The 18832-nt window shown below is 43.0% G+C and overlaps 2 protein-coding genes across 4 annotated transcripts; both read right to left on the bottom strand.

The window, feature by feature from the left end:
• Positions 1 to 485: 485 nt before the first annotated feature.
• Positions 486 to 9916, bottom strand: timm44 (translocase of inner mitochondrial membrane 44 homolog (yeast)). Its single transcript, XM_063890663.1, has 13 exons — positions 9855 to 9916; positions 9267 to 9371; positions 8208 to 8402; positions 8000 to 8080; positions 7734 to 7883; positions 6344 to 6480; positions 5653 to 5738; positions 4776 to 4868; positions 4077 to 4201; positions 3914 to 3964; positions 3675 to 3764; positions 2519 to 2629; positions 486 to 1122 (listed from the first exon to the last, which is right to left on the bottom strand). Exons 1-13 carry the CDS (start codon positions 9882 to 9884, stop codon positions 1003 to 1005), a joined length of 1374 nt encoding a protein of 457 aa, XP_063746733.1. The 5' UTR covers positions 9885 to 9916; the 3' UTR covers positions 486 to 1002.
• A 526-nt stretch (positions 9917 to 10442) lies between these two features.
• hnrnpm (heterogeneous nuclear ribonucleoprotein M) lies at positions 10443 to 18288 on the bottom strand. Of its 3 annotated transcripts, XM_063891448.1 has the most exons (16): positions 18040 to 18288; positions 16504 to 16688; positions 14868 to 14920; positions 14175 to 14182; positions 13941 to 14034; positions 13593 to 13853; positions 13351 to 13504; positions 13191 to 13240; positions 13050 to 13110; positions 12498 to 12608; positions 12339 to 12413; positions 12030 to 12119; positions 11832 to 11933; positions 11126 to 11712; positions 10963 to 11014; positions 10443 to 10879 (listed from the first exon to the last, which is right to left on the bottom strand). In XM_063891448.1, the coding sequence occupies exons 1-16, from the start codon at positions 18132 to 18134 to the stop codon at positions 10716 to 10718; spliced, it is 2142 nt and encodes a 713-aa protein (XP_063747518.1). In that variant the 5' UTR covers positions 18135 to 18288; the 3' UTR covers positions 10443 to 10715. The 3 variants fall into 3 exon arrangements, with proteins under 3 accessions (XP_063747518.1, XP_063747516.1, XP_063747517.1); XM_063891446.1 differs by lacking the exon at positions 18040 to 18288 and having other exon boundaries at positions 12030 to 12101; positions 14175 to 16688; XM_063891447.1 differs by lacking the exons at positions 11832 to 11933; positions 18040 to 18288 and having other exon boundaries at positions 12030 to 12101; positions 14175 to 16688.
• Between the last annotated feature and the right edge of the window lie 544 nt (positions 18289 to 18832).

The raw sequence follows: 18832 nt of genomic DNA, 5'->3' as shown, positions 1-18832 counted from the left end.
TCTCAGAGATCATATTTTAAATATCGTCTGCAACAAATCAGACGTAAAACCAATAACTGTACAGAAATACACATGTAATGATATGTATTTGTCCTTGAAATGAATGACTGAAGCTATTGAGAGAGTAGATGGATGTCCTTACTGATGATTAATCAGAGAGATTATTTGTCAGATCGGCTGTAATGATCACCATGTAGTCAGTCCTATTTGTCCAAGAGAGGGCGCTTCAGGTCTTGATCATAGGCTTTATGTTTTGGTGTTAATAGCGACAACATGGCCCATTGAACACGTGTAGCAGAGATTTATATCCTCCACAACCCTGAAAGACAAAGCCTCTGAACAGAACTCACATGGTGTTAATGTCAGGACTGAAAGCTGTCAGTATTCATCTTCATGTCGAAGGCAGCTGGATATCCCTCAAAACAAACGAGTGCCCGATGGAAATACACTTGAAGAAGAAGTCAAATAAATACTCAATAGAAATGTATTTTTGAAAAGGTCTTTTAGTGTGAAAAGTAGTGGACGTCATCTTTATTTTTTCATAATAAATATAGACTTTTTCTCACATTTTAACAATTACTATACAGACATGGTTCCTGATTGGCAGAGGAGGTGTGAGGGACAGAGGTGCCGACATCTACCTGACAATTAAGCTCCAAATCAGCTCTCTGTTTGCTTAATATTCATGATCAAAGAGCTGAACCCGAGGTATAGAACTTCATTTTTCCCTGCAATAAATGGACATCCTTAGAGGCGCTGCAGGAGACACTGATTGAGAGTTGTTGGGGGTGCGTCGCCCCCTAGTGTGAGCCAGAGGAATCACTGCCGGGCTGTCAAAGGAATCACAGAAAGCCAGTGACGTAAAAAGAGAAAGTGTTCAGTGTCACGTCTCCATGATACTTGTTTGTCTCTCAACACCACCCTTCTCTCTTCTTCCCAGCATGCTCCAGGGCTTCTTCTTCAGGTACAGCATGTTCTCTCTCTGAGTGTTTAAAAAGAGTCTTAGAGGATCTGCTCGGTGCTCGACGCGGAGATGTCCAGTAGTCTCCATGCGGCGTACGGGTTCAGCTCCTCCTGGTCCCGACACAGAGCCCACACGTACATCATCCTGATAACTTTTCCCTGGAAAAGGGGGGGGGGGGGGGGAACAGATAGAACATTCAATCTTGAGGGTTCAATTCCTCATAATCACATCAAGACAGGGAAGCGCAACACTTAAAGAGGACATGTTCTGATTAATTTCAGGTTCATATTTGTATGTAGTGTCTCTCCTGGGACATGTCTCCATGTTTAATGTTCAAAAAGCTCTTTATCGTTCTCATACTGCCTGTGCTGCAGCTCCTCTTTTCACCCTCTGTCTGAAACCAGAGCCCAGTCTGCTCTGATTGGTTAGCTGGCCTGGCTCTGTTGTGATTGGTCAACAGCTTAGAGAAGCCCCGCCCCCTTAGCCTATCACGTACAATGCGTTGGAGCGCTAGCCAATAGAAGAGTGAGTGTTACATTGTGATGTCACTTTGTTCTGGAAGTAAACAAAGCAGTCCAATGGAGGCGTTTCAGGGATTTTGGCCTTTGCAGACCGTTTACATGCACTAAAACCCTATACAAACACACTAAGGAAAGGGAAACGCAAAGTATTTCAGACACTTAAATCTGCTTTACTGTAAACTGCAGTCTGACATTTTCCTTCAGGGCTTTTGTTCCTTATTGAATCATTACTTTTACAACCCAAAAAACAATCAATGGTCACTGGTAACGTTTTTTGCGTTACAAATTAGGGTTTAAATGTACCATCTAAACTAAAGAACCCTTGATGGTTATCTGGCCGGCTCTCTTGTGATTGGTCAACCACTTAGAGATGTCCCGCAGACCGTTTACATGCACAGAAAACATAGAACACACTACAGGAAAGAGCAAACTGTTTTTCTCCAGTATGAAAATGGTTGCTACGCAGTGAGCTCTCAGTGTGTCCTGATAAAGCTTCATTGCCAACAACAAACCTGTGTTTGAATCAGCATCAGAGCGAGTAACACAAGCTGTTTGCAGCCCGGTTGGCATTTTACGTGATTTAGCCGTGCCCGGTCAATACCCAGATGTCCCTTTTTCTAAAAAACTGAGAACGCTTTTATGTGGGAAAATATTTAAAGGTCCGTCTGCAGGAGACATTTAGGCTGAGTCACAAGATGTCCAGACACTTTGGATCCGGCTGATAAAGCTCTACACCGTCCATTAATCCTCATCCTCCTCCTCCTCCTCCTCCTCCTCCTCTTCTTCCTCCTCCTCCTCCTCCTCCGCAGCTGTTAGTCTGAACACTGGGCAGGAGCCAAGCCCAGTACTGTCACCTTTTTACCATCACACTGTCGCTGAAGCTGAGAGGACGGTACGGCTGGTTTACAATAAATACAGCTTTAGTCCGAGGCGCTGATCCTAATAAAGCTCAGATTAAAAGTGGCTTATTGTCTCATAGCATTCTCTTTGTGCACCAAGTGTGTGTGTGTGTGTGTGTGTGTGTGTAACTTACAGGGTCCCCCTCCACCACCTCTCCTTTGCTGTTTCGGATCACCATGACCAGCTGAGCCTGGAAGGTGATGATCAGCACCGGGCCCTGGTCCATCATCTTCCCCATGGCCAACTGGAGGGGAGGACGCACAGAGTTTTATATTGAGTTTAAAAGATGGCTGATAGAGACAACAATATATGTTTGAATAAAGTATAAAAAGTCTGGGAATAGTGCAACAAAAAACAGGACATTTGGATTTTGCATATTCGCAAACTTTGTCTTTGCAGAGTACTAAAAACAAGCTCTTCAAATCAAACGTCGACTTCTACAAATGTCCCCCTATTCTAACTCCTTTTTGACTCGGCCCTAATCATCTTCTTTTAAAATTCAGACTTTTTTTCTCCCTTTTTTCCCCCTTTTGATTTTCTCAAACTTCAGCTTTTTTGTATTTCCAACTATTTCTTCAAAATGATCACCCTCTCCTAAAACATCGGACTGTGTTCCAAATTTCTTGATTTTTTTCTAAATGTCGACTTTTTTTATTACATATTTTTCCCAAAGATTCTGCCTTTTTTCAACTTTCAACTTTTAAAAATGTCCCACTATTTCATCATTCTATCTTCTCCTTTTTGTCTCCCAATTCTTTCCGATTTTGAAAATGATTATGCATAAAAACTATTTAAACTGTGTTTTTTTTTCTAGGAAAAAAAGATGCAAAGCCAATAAAAAGAGAGAACAGTAAGATAAGTAGAATCTTTTAATGCTTCGATTTACTCTTCTTCACTTCTAAGACTTTATGACATCTAGGCTAGCTTTGTAAAAAAACATTGCAACTAGCTTTAGAGAACAGCTGTAAGCATGAGAACACACACTTTTATTCCAGGTGTTTTGAATACACACTAAACTCCATCCGTCTTCTCCCGCTTTTCCGTCAGGGTCGCGGAGGTAACAGCTCCAGCAGAGAGCCCCAAACTTTCCTTTCCCTGGCCACATCTGACTGGGGGATTCCAAGACGCTCCCAGGCCAGCGAAGAGATATAATCCCTCCACCTGGTCCTAGGTCTACCCCCTCGGTCTCTTACACACTAAACTATATTTCCAAAAGAGTGATTCAGGATTCAGCTAAAACCTCTGGGCTTCATTATTGACAGGGAGTAGATTAGTCTGGAGAAACTCACGTCAATGTTGTCGATGTCCAGGATCTGAGAGTGGAAGTGGAGTCCCATGGCTTTGGCTTGCTGGATTGGATGTGCCAGCTGACTGTAGGTCTGCGAACCAACAGGGAGAGAAAGTAGATAAGATAACAGAAAGAGCTGCACCTCCATCTGATAGACCCTCTCACATATCAGTCACAAAAGCTGTACGGTATGTGTGTGTCAGCACTTCAAGCTCAGAGAGTGTGTGATAAAAGTCGTACCGCTTCATAACACCAGTCCTTCAGCACCTCCAGCTCCCCTTGGATCATCGCCTGCATGGAGACGGAGCAGAGAGGAGTAAATAAAGACCGACAACTATGTGAAGTATCTGTCCATCCTGACCAGTGTCACACTATCTGAATGACACCCAGCAGCCCAACATACCTCCAGTATATTAGGGATGATATCTCGTTCACACTGCTTGAGGAAAGTGTCTTTGTCGAAGGATGGGTCGGCTTTTAAAATCTCTGTGAGCACTTCAGACATCTCCGTCTTAGAGAACAGCCCGCCTGAACGCAGACAGGAAACACAGGAGGTTCAGTTTGCTTAATTCAGTCTCAGTCGTTTGTAATGATGGCTTCCTTTTTCACCTTTTGAATTGTGGTGGGGGAAAGTGTGAGGAGGAGATTAGAGCTTTTGACTCCTTCGTTTGAACATTGTCTGTCTGTAAATACTCTAAAATGATTCGCATTGAGTAAGTTATTGTACAGCAGGGAAGAGAGGCTTTTGTTGCACTTATTTTCACACATTTCACAAATATTGTCTTATGAGAGAATGCTCTATCACTGTCAGTTTTATACATTTGTTCGATTGAAAGTGTGCTCACTGAAAGTCAGTGTAACCAGGAGCTAAAAACAGTTCCATTTTTTACTATTATGACGATTTATTTGTTTCCTCGGCACAAAAAGGGGGTAAAAAAAGGCTTAGAAAAACTGGAAAACATCAGAATCGGACATTGTTTTGTAAGGAATAGCCTTAAAAATGTACCCTTCATGCACCCCAAGTAGATTCCCTTTAGTACACAGACTGTATCTTCATCTCTCAGTTTGATTAACGCAGACTAACAAACCCGAGGTATCTCACCTAACACGTCGGTCATCTTTTCGGTGACAGCTCGAGAGGCTCTGATGAGCGCGTTCTCACTCTCGTCGTACTTCATCTTCATCTCAAAGAACCCTGCGGTGAACAGAAGAGAGAGCATGGTAACACAGAACTCTGATCTAACCTCACAGTAGAATTATTGTACGGCATGCATTAGTTGAACAACAACGATGAATAATTGGAACCTGCAGAGAGGATCGAAAGAAACAACTCTCTCAGATCCTTCAGGAGTTCGTGCACACAGAGGAAACATCTTTCTTCCTGTCAAAATACAAAGTCCCACAGGGTCTGGACAATGTGAGGAATGAGAAGGCTAAAAACTGACTCTCAGCACAATGCTCTCTGCTGGGTGATTAATCGAGAGGTGTACGAGTCCAAAACCTCACAGATAAAAATAAACACAAAGCACACGGCGTGTTTTTTTGCAGCATTGCGCAATGATGCAAAACTCTTCCCCGGGAGAGATTAACCCCTACAACTATTTTATGTACTGTGGCGTTTCTGAGTATCATGCCCCTCTGCATGTTGGTTCTCTATCAGTGACTTTGTGCCCCATAAATAATGTGTATGAATACGAGGGCTCTCAGGTTCAATGAAGACTCTTTCCATGTGAACTGGCCTATTTGAAATCTCTTTGTCCCCACAACACAATTACCACATGAAAAAGGGGACCAAATGCAGAATAGTAAACTTGTAAGCAAGTGTTTTTTGCTCATGGGGAAAGGGCTTTACTGTACACACAGCAGAGAAATGCAAATGAACACCTAACTCTATCCCTGGCTTTAGAACAGACAAGGATGCAGAGAGAGACAGAGAGACCGAGAGACCGAGAGACCGAGAGGCAGGCGTGTGTCCTTACTGTTGAAGACCGTGTTGTTGTCTTTGAAGTCCTTCCACTGCTGGTACCATTTGGAGTCTTTGTGCAGCACCACACCCATTGCATCCCTGAAGGACAAACACAAAGCAGAGCCTCAGACAGCGGGCTGAGAGGGACATGCTCCTGATGACCTGCAGCAGACCATATTTAAAATCTGAACACCGAGAGGAAAACATAGCCGTATTTACAGCGAGGATACTTTAGTGCAATGCTTTTTATATCAAATATGGACTAGAGCAATATCTAAATCAAAGGAAATGCAATATTTAAGGCAACATATGTGTTAAAATACCAGATTACATTGAGTTTTCTGATGCAGGATGGATATCAAAGCCTCATAATTTGATTTTACAGAATAAAAAATAATCTTCACGACATATTTTTAAAAAATGGTTTTATATAAGATATATTTTAGATATTTTTCTAGTCCTCATGAAAAAAAACATTGGGAATACTATTCATCTTTAGCTCTGAGAATTAAACTTCCATTCCAAAACACAGCAGACATCCCACCAGGTTTATCTCCAGCTGTTCAGATAAAGTTTCCCAGCTTGGATTCACTTCCTGTATTTGTAATTTATGAGGTCATAGAAGAGTTATCAGGTGTCTCTGACTGAGAGGCGTTCCCCTCCCACAGTATCGGGAGGAGGGGGAGCAGAGGGCACTCACGTACTCGTTGGCTTCGAACACCTTGCCCTCCTCTTCGGCGCCCTTAGAGGAGAACTCGCTCCTCTTCCTCAGTCTGGCGGGAGGCCGATAAGAACCGGTGTGACCCAGGTCATCGATCTCCCTCTTCACACTCTCCATGCCCTGAAGACAGGAGACAGGAGACAGGAGAGAAGAGACAGGAGAGAGGAGACAGGCGACAGGAGACAGGAGACAGGAGAGAGGAGAGAGGCGACAGGAGAGAGGAGAGAGGAGAGAGGCGACAAGAGACAGGAGACAGGAGACAGGCGACAGGAGACAGGAGAGAGGAGAGAGGCGACAAGAGACAGGCGACAGGAGACAGGAGACAGGAGAGAGGAGACAGGAGAGAGGAGACAGGCGACAGGTGACAGGAGACAGGAGAGAGGAGACAGGAGAGAGGCGACAAGAGACAGGAGACAGGCGACAGGAGACAGGAGAGAGGAGACAGGCAACAGGAGACAGGCGACAGGAGAGAGGAGACAGGAGAGAGGCGACAAGAGACAGGAGACAGGCGACAGGAGACAGGAGAGAGGCGACAAGAGACAGGCGACAAGAGACAGGAGACAGGAGACAGGAGACAAGAGAGAGGCGACAAGAGACAGGCGACAAGAGACAGGCGACAGGAGACAGGCGACAGGAGACAAGAGAGAGGCGACAAGAGACAGGCGACAGGAGACAGGAGACAGGCGACAGCAGACAGGAGAGAGGCGACAGGAGACAGGAGAGAGGACAAATCAGTTCCAGGGACTTTTACAAGTCATTTTCATCGTGTGATTTTATGCCACTAGGATGATTTTAATAATAGACAACAACAACCACAACAACCACAACAACCACAACAACAAGTGGGCTTTTTTATGGTGCATAAATAAACACACAAAAATAAAACGCTGATAAAAAACAATGTTTAGAAAACTATAACAACATTAAAGGCATTGAATATGGATGAAATGTAGGTGTCTAAAATACATTTAAATAAATGTGCAGAGTTCTGAGGGTTTCACACAAATGAACATTTTACACACATTGAACAACATTTACAACCATGTGTAGCCAAGGAGACATTTCTCACAGCAATATTCAATGGTACATTAATGATTCCATACAGCGATCTTAACTTTGAGCCGTTTCTGTGAAAGAAACACGACAAATAATCCCCCAAACATTGTCACAAAGAGAGCCGTGCACATAAAGACGCACAGGTCTAAAGATTCACCTCCAATCTAGTATGCAACCTTAGTTTACTCAAGATGAACCAAGGCCTATGAATGCAGAATGACTTTTGGTAAACATGAAACGTATCAGCACCACGGGGAGCGCATTGACTGAACAGAGAGCTATGGAAATAATAAGCATACTGTGAGAGCGTTACGTACCTGTGAAATCGCTCTGAAGGCTCCGGTCTTCCCCAGCATCTCTCCACCTTTAGACACGGACTCCGCTGAGGTCTTCGCTGATTTGGCTGCTTCCTCCATTCCGTCCTTGATTTTCTTTCCAATGTCCGTACGACTCACCTCCTCCAGCCCCTGCTCTCACACACACACCCAGACACACACATATCTTGTTAGGGTGGATAGACACCATTGAATAGCATATCCATGACGATTAAATGAAAGGCAGCGTCAGACTGAAACACATTTACCTCTTTGACGCTCTCTGAGATGGTTCCCAGCTTCTTCCGGAGAACATCGGAGGTCTTCACCGTTTCTGACTCTATTGTTTTCTGGAAGGAAGACATTGCATTGGCAAACCAAACACACATTTTCATAATAAAAAAGGAAAGAAATGGTGGTGTGTGTGTGTGTGTGTGTGTGTGTGTGTGTGTGTGTGTGTGTGTGTGTGTTGCTTACGAATTTCCTTCGAGCTTGTTTCAGCGCCTCTGACTCCTCCAGCTTTTTGGCCTCCTCTCTGAACTTCTTGATGTTGTCTTTCATTTCTTTGTTTTTGTTGAGCTCCTGCTTTATGTTGTCCACTAACTCTCCGATGAAACCTTTCCTGCCCCCGCCTCTCTCGCCCGACATGTACCTAACCTGCACTGAGGGGGACTGAGGAACCGCGTGGGAAAGAATGAGACACAACACACAATATCTATTTACTCCAAGCACGTCTGGAGCGCTTCCATTCATCTTAAACTCAAGATCAAGAGGTATGATATTTTTAGAAGCTGTAGTTTGTGATGTCATTATACTGGCAGCTAATTTATATATATTTAGGGTAGTCTTAAGGGTAATGTCCTAATAGTTCAACATAATAAAGTTCATATTCAAAAAATACCCTAAAGTTAATTTAGCACTGGTTTATAGGATGCTTGTGTTGTTGCTAAAGAAAGCGCTGGTTAAGCAATAGTTTCCACTAAATAATAAAGAGGTTTTAGTCTGCCTCTCTTATTTTTAATACAGTCTGCCAGTCAATGTAATCATATAACTGTGAAATCATAAATTGAGAAACAAAATGATGGTGACAAACGTATTTCACCGAGCAGGACAGGGCTCTCGCTGCATAATAAAGGTGGAGTAGTATGCAAAAGGTTGTCTACATGCGTGTAAATATTCCGTTAATGGTGGGAGTTTTTGTCAATAGTTTCACTCGAGAAATATTTGCTTTACACTTAAGATATGAAGGTATTGAGAAATGACTCTCTTCTTTTATTTTGTCAGGTTTTTAATTCAAACATTAGTATACAAACATTGCTTTACCATGAGTACCAATGAGTGATCAGAAAACATGCTACGATTAAAGACAAAGTTATTGAGATATGAAATTACGTTTATCAGGATACATTTTTGCTCTTTCTCCCAGACTTTTAATTTAAGTAACCTCTCTATAGTAAAAAGGCATGGAATACAAAAAGGTACGGCTTTATAATATCCAGACAAAATTAGAAATGGAAATAAGTCAGAGGGTTGTACCTGTGAAGAGCATGTGAGCAGCCCATGTATCCTGTAGACAGTGGGTCTGTTGTGAAGGAGCAGGTAGGAGGAAGGGAAAGCCACCAAGCCTCTCCTCACACAGATCTGCACACACACACACACACACACACACACACACACACACACACACACACACACACACACACACACACACACACACACACACACACACACACACACACACACACACACACACACACCACGTCTTAAACTTCAGAAACCTCAAAAACACGCAGGCACTGACAAGTAAAAACACATTTTAGTCATCGATAAATATTATAACACTTTTCATATTCAGCCAAAATGACACGGTGGAAGGCCAGAATATGCAGCTCAAAACCAAAGCATGACTATACTTGGAAAACCATTGATTCAAACGCCGGATGGACATCTGATTATTCAAAGAGCTAACTTAGCTAATGCTACGTTAGCACCCTGAGTTATTAAATACAAGCCCAACACTTGACATGGTTACACTTGGACTTAATAGATACACTTCGAGTAGTTCCTTGTTATTTCGTGGTGTTTAAAGGCTGATATTTACAACTAAAGGTCCAAAGATCTCACCTGGTAACACTGACACAAGGGGGTCGCCATCTTGAATGTTGCTGCGCGTGACCTTCTTCCGGTAGTGACCTTCCGGTTGAGGATTTCTGTCTAACCTTTTTCATGTTTTTATGACATATTATAGACTACAGATACATATTTATTCCAGGATATATATATATAATAAATTTCATGAAGGACCAAAAATATTTCTCAAAAACATTTTTTAAATGGAATTAAATTAAGATCTACTTTGAGTTTATTTGTTGCATATATCTGCAAGAGATCTTATCTAATACATCTCCAAGCATCGTGTATGCAGAGGAGGTGGCAGAGCAGAGAGGCAGCGGTAGGTGCCTTGCTAGGAGAACTGGCACCTCTCCAGCTACCAGCTCACTCCTTTTTTTTTGGTCAGATCTGGACGTGAACCGGCGACCCTTCGGTCCCAAGACCAAGTCACTACTGACTGAGCCTCTGCCGCCCCTTTAATGTTCATACGGCACTAAGCCACGTAAGTATATAAATCTAAATTAAACTTTATGTCTCAATTGTTCCCTGGCAAGTCCATCAGTAATAACAGGCAATGAAATACCAGAGTGAAGTCCAACAAAGCATTTCAAACACCAAAGTTTATTTATCAAAACACCTTATAGAACAAAGGCAATGACAGGTGAAGCATTACAGAAAATACAAAATTAAAATTTGGTCTCTAAAAAAGGAAAAAAGTAAATTTTAGCAAAAACTAAAACACTTTCACTGTGACGACTAACAAAACCGAAATAACATGATCACTGTTACTCATATCTAAGTGGATATGATATGAATATGCTGCGGGGCAGATCAGACCGGACATCAGGGACTAGACGTGAACACACAGATCGCTTATGCATTTCTATCGATCCTGACGTCGATTTCTCTGCCGTTCAGCCGGTAGCCGTTCATGGTCCTGCAGACGCGCTCGGCAGTTTCTGGGGTGTCGAAGCGAACCACGCCGCAGCCCTTGGACTTGCCGTTCTCCATCTTGATGTCAGCATACTGAACCATTCCTGAGGAGGGAAGAGCAGACGGGTTAGAAGTCATCTTGAGAAAGGCAAACAATACGATACTTGTAAACGAGCACTACTCTTACCACATGTGTTGAAGGTGTCCTTCAGCATCTTCCAGTTGAAGTCAAAGGGCAGCTGAAGAGCAAAAGCAGATTGATATTAAAAATCAGGGGCTTATAAAGTGAATTAGTCACAAACATCATAAAAAAACAAGTTCTAAGAAGAGGTCAAAAGATGAAGACTTACATTTCTGACAAAGATCTGGCATCCCTTCCTGATGTTGTTGCCTCCACCAGTTCCAGGACCTCCAGCTCCTCCGAAAGTGTTCCCGCCGAACCCACGGTCCAGCTCAGCAGAGCGATCGAACTGGCCGCCGACGCTGCCGGAGCCCATCCGATCCATGCCGGAGTTCATGCGGTCCATGCCGCCGGACGGGAAGCGGTCGATGCTCCCAGTGGAGCCGATGCGGTCGAAGCTGGTGGCCATCCTGTCGATCCCGGTGTTGCTCATGCGATCCATTCCCATCGGGGAAGTGAAGTCCAGGCCGGAACCCATGCGGTCGATACCAGAGGGGCCGAGGCGGTCAAACCCAGCCGGGCCGAGGCGGTCCATGCTGGAGCTCATGCGGTCCAGGCCGGGTCCGAGCCGGTCCATGCTGGGCCCGAGGCGGTCCATCCCTGAGCCCATGCGGTCGAACCCTGAGCCGATCCTTTCCAGGTCAGACCCGCGCTCCATCCTGTCCATGCCCATGCGGTCCATTCCTCCCATGCGCTCCATGCCGCCTCCCATGCGGTCCATTCCAGAACTCATGCGGTCCATACCGAGGGAGTTTCCTGTTAAAGAGGGCAAACAATAAAGGATAAAACCAGTTACAATCTACAGTCCAAAGTGGGCCTGATGATGAGAGAAGCTAGAGGGAATATTAAACAAGATCCTAAAAAGAAATACTAACCCATTCCTCTTTCAAACGACTCTCCAAAATTATTGCGAGACATTCCCATATCATTCCGCCCAAACTCCCTGTCAAAAGCACCACCAATCCCACGGTCCATCTCTGACAATGCAAGAGATGAAACCATTAGAAACAACCATCAAAAACGCCAAAGTGTTCCACGCTGGCTCTAGAGGAAAGGTGAGCCCAGCTCCTTACCGTTGGCCCGGCCCATCCCGGAGGAACCGAAACGATCCATGTTGTTCATTCCGCCGCCGTAGTTGTCCATTCCTGGAGCAGAGGAGAAGTCTTAATGCCAAATGGCAGAAAAACGGTGGACGGGTAAGAAAATCTGATGCCTTAATGATGCAGGAGTATGGGTTCTTAAAATGGATGAATTATACATCTTCCATTTGCTCTGCATTTCCGGGGCTTGCATGAATCCATGCATTGTTGTTCAACGGTATAAAAAGGTAGCAGAAGTGTTGAGAATAAGGACCACACTACTTCAAAATCTTCAGGACATACCTGCTCCTCCTCCTCCTCCACCTCCACCGCCTCCCATACGACCTCCCATGTTGCCGAAGCCCATTCCATCCATTCCTGCAAGAGACGAGAGAGATGATTAGCCACTGGTTTCAATGTCATATTCAAGAGTTCAGCCAAATAAAAACCAGAGCTAGTTACCTCCGGGGCCCATGTTGCCCATTCCTCCACCCCCGCCTCCTCTGTTCAGTTGGGTAGCATCAATGGGCTGGCCGTTAGGACCAAGACCCAGGCCAATACCACTCAGGCCACCTGGGTGGAAAACATGGGTACAGTATTAGGATACACACAGCAGAGGTTGGACCACTGTCCGAAAATGGCTCTTTAGTTGTAACCATCCCTCTCTTTTTGCCTCTTATGTTCAGCTCAATACACAAAATCCCTTCAGGTACCATGTGTGGCAGAACTGAAGACACTTTTTGCATATTTAGCGGCCATCATTATCACAGTATTAATGGACGTACAATACAAGCCAATTGTTAACCTAGTCCATCTTATTTTTGTCGCAAACTCTATATCTACGTGGGTGTATGTTCTTTACAATCTATACAAAGCTGCCTCACACAGAAGTAGCCCATTGACATTTATAAGACACTATGGTTGTAGCTCTGATCCAGTCCATCATCAATTTAGAATGATTGCCTTATCCTTAGTACCCTAGTGAAGAAAGCTCTTTTCTAAGTTTCTACTTACGGGGAAGACCAGAAGAAGCTCTCTCAGGCACTCCGAAATCTTTAGGTAGGGATTTCTCATCCTAACAAAAGCATACAGATAGATTTAGACTTCATACTTCAATCATAATGTGCTTTAATAAAAAGGGGTTGAGCAACATACCAGCTTGACATGCATCAGTCTGTTGAACAGAAGCTGTCCATTGAACATAGCTGTGAAATCATTAAGGAAAGAACACCAGAGACATCTCGCACCAACGTGACTAATGAGCTCATATTTTATGCATTCAGAGAACATAAGCCAACATTTTAAGAAAGGATACAGACAGCTTGGACTGCTTCGATGGGCATATCGAATGTGACTGTGCCCATGCCTCTGCTTTTCCCGTCCTTGTCCTCCAGGATGTCGGCTCTCACCACCATGCCAGCCATGCTGAAGACCTCCTTCAGCTTCTTCCAGCCCACTTTGTAGTCCAGCTGTAGGCACAAACAATCAGTTTAGAGTTATTTTTTACCCATAAAAAAGGCTGAAAACACAAGGTTTTCTCTTTTTGTTTAAACTCACATTAGCCACAAAGACGGTGCTGCCGATCCTGCCGGCCTGCAGACCGTGGATGATCTCGTTGGGGATGTTGGGATTGTTCATCAGGCTGGGAGGAATGTTGACGGCGCCATTTGGTCCGGGGCCCATTCGATCCATGTTCATGCGATCCATTCCCCCCAGCACTCCCATATTTCCCATTCCCCCCATTCCACCATGGCCTCCTGGATGTCCTCCACCTTGAGTCTTGTTGATTTCTCTCTGAGCAATCACACCATCAGGGTCCTAAAAATAAAGCAAGAACATTTCAAAAGGTCAGGGAAATCTGCAGCTGTCATTTGGATTTGTTTGCTTACGTTTGCTTTGACGTACCTCCTTCACTTTGAGGGGACGTCCATTGAGATTGTGCTTGTTAACTTTCTCCACGGCTTTCTTCATCAGCTCTTCCGTCCTGAACTCAACAACACTGGAAGGAAAGTAGAGGACAACCCGTCAGAAACATCATTAAACTCCTAGAACTTTATTCCTGATTTGTTAACTTAAAAACATCCACTGTGTTAATCTGAGAAGCACTAACATTAAATATAGAAATGATAGATTACTTACGCGCAACCCTTTTTGATCGAAGACACAGGAACAGGCCGCACCAAAAAGGAGTGAAGAATTCAAATTAGCAAAGGCAATGGTTGAATAAAATAAATGTTTTGATTGAGAATAAAGCAAAACAAAGAGTTTCATGCACAGTCAAAAGTACAACATCACAAGCTTACCGTCTTGGCCACAACTCTGCACCATCAAATACATTTACAGTTTTAAGACTTCACAATTTACACAATACAAGCAGGTCTGGTGAATATATAAGAGTATTTTTCCAACTTCCAAGGGGCAGGAAATCCACAGGATTCCCTACGACTAAGATAATGGAGGGAACGATTCCAGAAAGCAGTTCTACGGATGAGTTTTATTTAACAATCCTCTGACAGCCTCATAACAACCTCTTCCAGACTAGAGTCCTTTAGTTCATGAGGAGCAAATCCAGCAACCAAAGGGACATTGTCAAATACTGCGATACCACAGGATTGGCTACAAAGAAAGTCCTTTTATAGGAGCGTTAACCCTCGGGATGACCTCAAGTCAGACCAGATAAAAACACGCCTCTGTGATGTCAACATCTCACACACTCCACCGGGTTTGTGAAGCTTAACAATTCCCAACAATAAAAATAAAGACACCAAAAGGTGACAAACACAGGTTTGTCTAGGATTATTCATGTTTTTATTTGTATGTATTTGCACTTACCCTCGATTTGCCTTCTGCGTCCATTAAGTGTTCGACGTACGTTACCTCACCCACTACAAATCAGATTCCAGAGACGACACACACCAAGGGGAGAGAAGCCGAGAGAACAATGGGGGTTTAGAGCAGAAACACAAGTAGGGCGGCTGGTGACAGTGAGCTCAGACTGCCAGTCCTGCGCCTTTCCCCAGCACCTCAGCAGCAGCACAATATGGTACAGGTCTACAAAAAGCAAGCTTTGGTCTTTTCAAAAAGTGAAGACTTCTTAGCCTGTCCTTGTTGGAATTCTCCTGAAGCACCAGAAGCACTAGCCTGGGGACAACAACGGTTGAAATGGCCTTCAGCCTGCCTATTTGGATGTAATGCCGCAAACACCACCTTCTACCTTTAGATAATTGACCCACTCATTTCAAGTAGGCAAATCCTTTTCAATGTCTCCGTCCGTTTCATTGCAAACCTGTGAATACTTTGTCATATGTCGCCATTTTAAAAACATCAGGTACAATGCATCTTTACAGTCGCCCATCAACTAGTTCTAAGAGGAACATAAAGCTAGGAAACTAACCATAATCTTAATGAAGGCACGCTCTTAGGGGAAAGTGGACCTTTTCCTTACACGCACAATATCAGAATTTTGTTTTGGCGTCGCCCACAGCGACGACTTCTTTCCAGATCTCAGGTCTGTTCAACAAATGGACATCAGTGATCAAACCTCTAGAGACAAGGACAGTGCATAAGAAGTTGCTTCGTTTTGTAGACCTGTACCCCAAAGAAATCCCCAACGCATGGCCGTGTTTGGCACAACATGGAGATCTGCTGAGAAAACATTTGCTTGTCAAGGTCATACCTAAAAGAGAAAATGCAATTTAACTCCACAGTCAGTTGTCACAGAACGAATACCAGGCACTCCTTCTGAAAAAGGGTCGTGCCTGTACACACATGCGTTAACTTCAAGTAAATGCATATTTAGTGCATTACTTAATACATATACTACTTTCCAATACCCCATAACTACAAGTACTTGAGACATGAGTAACAGCACATGTAATCCAGGTTTTCAGAGAACTTGAAATTTACTGCATTGAAAATATTTTGTTTGACTAGTTTCCAGTTTTACTTATTTATAAAACATGAGCTCAGACTTTAACAGTTGATAACATGTTGCAACAGAGCAAGTTGTCCCCCGTTTCTGGGCAAAATACATTTGGATACAGAAATGTTCTTTCATGGATTTCTGTGGGGAAATTATCTCAATATTCCACTTATGATCCCAAACTACTCCATTTCCACGCTAATGGACCGGATTGACAAAAGTACAACCCACTTCACAAAGTTCACAATAGGTTTTAGTTATCTCAGGAGAGATTTAAATGTTCAGTCTAACATCCAGGTTTGCAGCTCTTGTGCAAGTCTGCAGCAACTCCTGATTGACGGACAAATGGGGGGAACCTCGTCCAAAACCTTTGTTCCAGATAACTCTTCACAAGATCTCACGCCGCATTGTACAACGTAAAGGTTCAGCACAAAATTCCCAAAAAACCCCTCAAATCTGCAGTGGTCAAACAAAAAATGACCCTGGATGCCGCATCTTTTATAATGTCCATATGGACAGAGTCCTCCCCTTATCCAAACACCTTACCTTTCTCTTTCATCAGGTCTTTGAGGGCCTGCCATTTGACGTCGTAAGGGATGTTGCTGACGAAAACCCTGTATCTCTTGTTCACGTTTCCATAGGGTTCGAAGCGCCCGCCGCCTCCTCCTCTCTTCTGGGGTCTCTCCTTCCTGCTTGAAGTGGGCTCATGCTTGGCTTTCCCATTCAAGTCTCTGTATAACGAGGACAGTAAAATAGTCAGAACAGAAAGGAACAGAATTGAGCATGAGGACATAAAAAAATACATTACAATAGCTGGAGACACAGTTTCTGGTACACTTATAAACTAATTTCAAATAAACATAAGCGGCACCATTTTGACTTTTGCTGAAAATGAGGCCACTGGTGTTACCACATGAAACCAATAGAGGGCCTAACGGGATTATCCTCATCCTGATGAACGAAAGCCTCTCAAATTTGATTTCATTGGTGATAAAGGTTCAGTCGAAATAAAAACTAGTCGGGCAAAAAAACAAAGAGGGTATTATTAAATCCCATTTCACAGTTAGAATGATAATCTGCAATGGTTTGCTACCGGGACAATTTCCCCATTAGCCGCATGGCAAGGCCGCTCTTTGACCAAAGTGGGCCTGGTTGTATAAAGTTATTATTTTAACACGGTTTGTCAAGGTTCAAAGAGTTAAAAATAAATAAATAGGAAAACTCAAGTTTTTAAGCTAGCTAAATAGATGCTAAAGCTAAATTACTGCAAGTAGCGTTAAACGGGAGGGATTTACTTCCAGTAAATAGACGGGTCCTATACACGCCTCCAAGCAGAAGATCAATACAAATAACGACACTTTTGATAAGCTTATTTTTTAATGCATTATTACAGTTTAATTTGCTCACACAGATGCAACCAAATCGATAGTTATTATTAACAACGAAAACTACGAAATGAACGAAGTTCTTTTCAAGACTCAAAATAATTCCTCAAACTAAATAGACGGGTCCCAAACACACCTCTAAACAGCGTTTTAACACAAACATGGACACACTTTAAACGTTTTAAGGGCATCAAAGTGTAATTCACTCACAAAAGATGCAATCATAGGGATGGCTATTATTAAATACTAGAATTATTTGTGGACATCCCCGTGGATTTGAATCCTTGGAGCTAACTAGCTAGCACTGGTTGCTAAGAGCCAACAAAGGGCCTTCGCTGAATGGAACTAGTTTTCAAAAAACTGGAACTACGACACCCATAAAAAAGTGGTTTTCAAGTAGCTAAAAAAAAATCCTAGCGCTGAATTACTCAAAGTAACGTTGAAGGGGAGGAATCTTCCAGTAATTAGACGGGTCAACATAAGCACAAATAATGACAGATAAGACGTGTTCAAAGTGCATAAAAGTTAAATTTGATCACAAATAAGCAACCTTAGGGATAGTTCTAATTAAATAATGGAATAACAACATCCGTGTGTAAGTGAATAACTAAGGCCCACTAACTAGCATCCGATGCTAAGATGCAACAAAGGACCCTGGCTGAATGAACCTGGATAAATCCTGGATGAATTAACTCACCCGGTCTGCTGCTGTGCCGCCGCCGGCTGCTGCTGCTGCTGCACCGGGGGTGCTTTCTCGGTCACCGTAGTGTTTTCGGGCTGCTCGGCGGACATCTTCTTTTTGCAGTTTGGAGACTTCTCAAATTAAATAATGTAATAGAAGACTATCGTTGTTGATTTAAGCCAGTCAATAACGGAACACCACTGCGACACCAACAACCGAAAATGGCGGAGAATGAGCAGTTTGGAATTTAAAAAGCTGGGATTGAAGCGTCTACATCCGGTCTTTAACTTTCAAAGTAAAACAGTAAAAGTCATTACAAATCACAGTGGGGATTTTCAGAGTAAGAGTGCCCAGAAGACAATACATGAACACATTTTTTGTTTGCTGACTTATAATGTGTGTATCATTTTCATAGTTTCACTGAAAAATAGTCCTCATCTAATAACCATGTTATAACACATAAAACTATTCTGCACACTACAATGGTGTAGCATTACTGAAGATAACATGCTTTAACTGAAGCATAATTTCAAATATTTTATCAAATTAATATCATCATCTTTTATTTGTTTACATAATCATTGATGTGAGGGACAGAGAATCAAAATCAGCTTTCTCAGCCAAGCATGTGTCCACATTCTGTTTGCTCTCAAAGTACATAATCAGAAATAGACATACAGGTATAAACCATACAGATAATAAAGCAAATAGGAAAACAATGACCAAACCTTTGACTTTATGACTAGATATAAATTTGTGTAGGAAAAAGTTTTAGAAAGGAAAACACAATACAAAGGAGCTTTATTGT

Source organism: Eleginops maclovinus, chromosome 9, assembly GCF_036324505.1.
Source record: "Eleginops maclovinus isolate JMC-PN-2008 ecotype Puerto Natales chromosome 9, JC_Emac_rtc_rv5, whole genome shotgun sequence".
NCBI classification, from domain to species: Eukaryota; Metazoa; Chordata; class Actinopteri; order Perciformes; family Eleginopidae; genus Eleginops; species Eleginops maclovinus.
The sequence above is the reverse complement of the archived record's forward strand: the minus strand, read 5'-3'. Positions and strand labels throughout refer to the sequence as shown.

Bases quoted from the DNA above. Each gene is read 5' to 3' on its own strand.
- timm44 (XM_063890663.1), bottom strand. From the start codon at position 9,884: ATGGCGACCCCCTTGTGTCAGTGTTACCAG. The intron at 4,202-4,775 runs GTGAGATACCTC...GTCTGCGTTCAG, and splicing joins AAAGATGACCGACGTGTTAG to GCGGGCTGTTCTCTAAGACG. The intron at 3,965-4,076 runs GTATGTTGGGCT...GTCTCCATGCAG, and splicing joins TCATCCCTAATATACTGGAG to GCGATGATCCAAGGGGAGCT.
- hnrnpm (XM_063891448.1), bottom strand. From the start codon at position 18,134: ATGTCCGCCGAGCAGCCCGAAAACACTACGGTGACCGAGAAAGCACCC. The intron at 16,689-18,039 runs GTGAGTTAATTC...CTCGTTATACAG, and splicing joins GCGGCACAGCAGCAGACCGG to AGACTTGAATGGGAAAGCCA. The intron at 11,015-11,125 runs GTAAGTCTTCAT...TTTGCTCTTCAG, and splicing joins GCCAGATCTTTGTCAGAAAT to CTGCCCTTTGACTTCAACTG.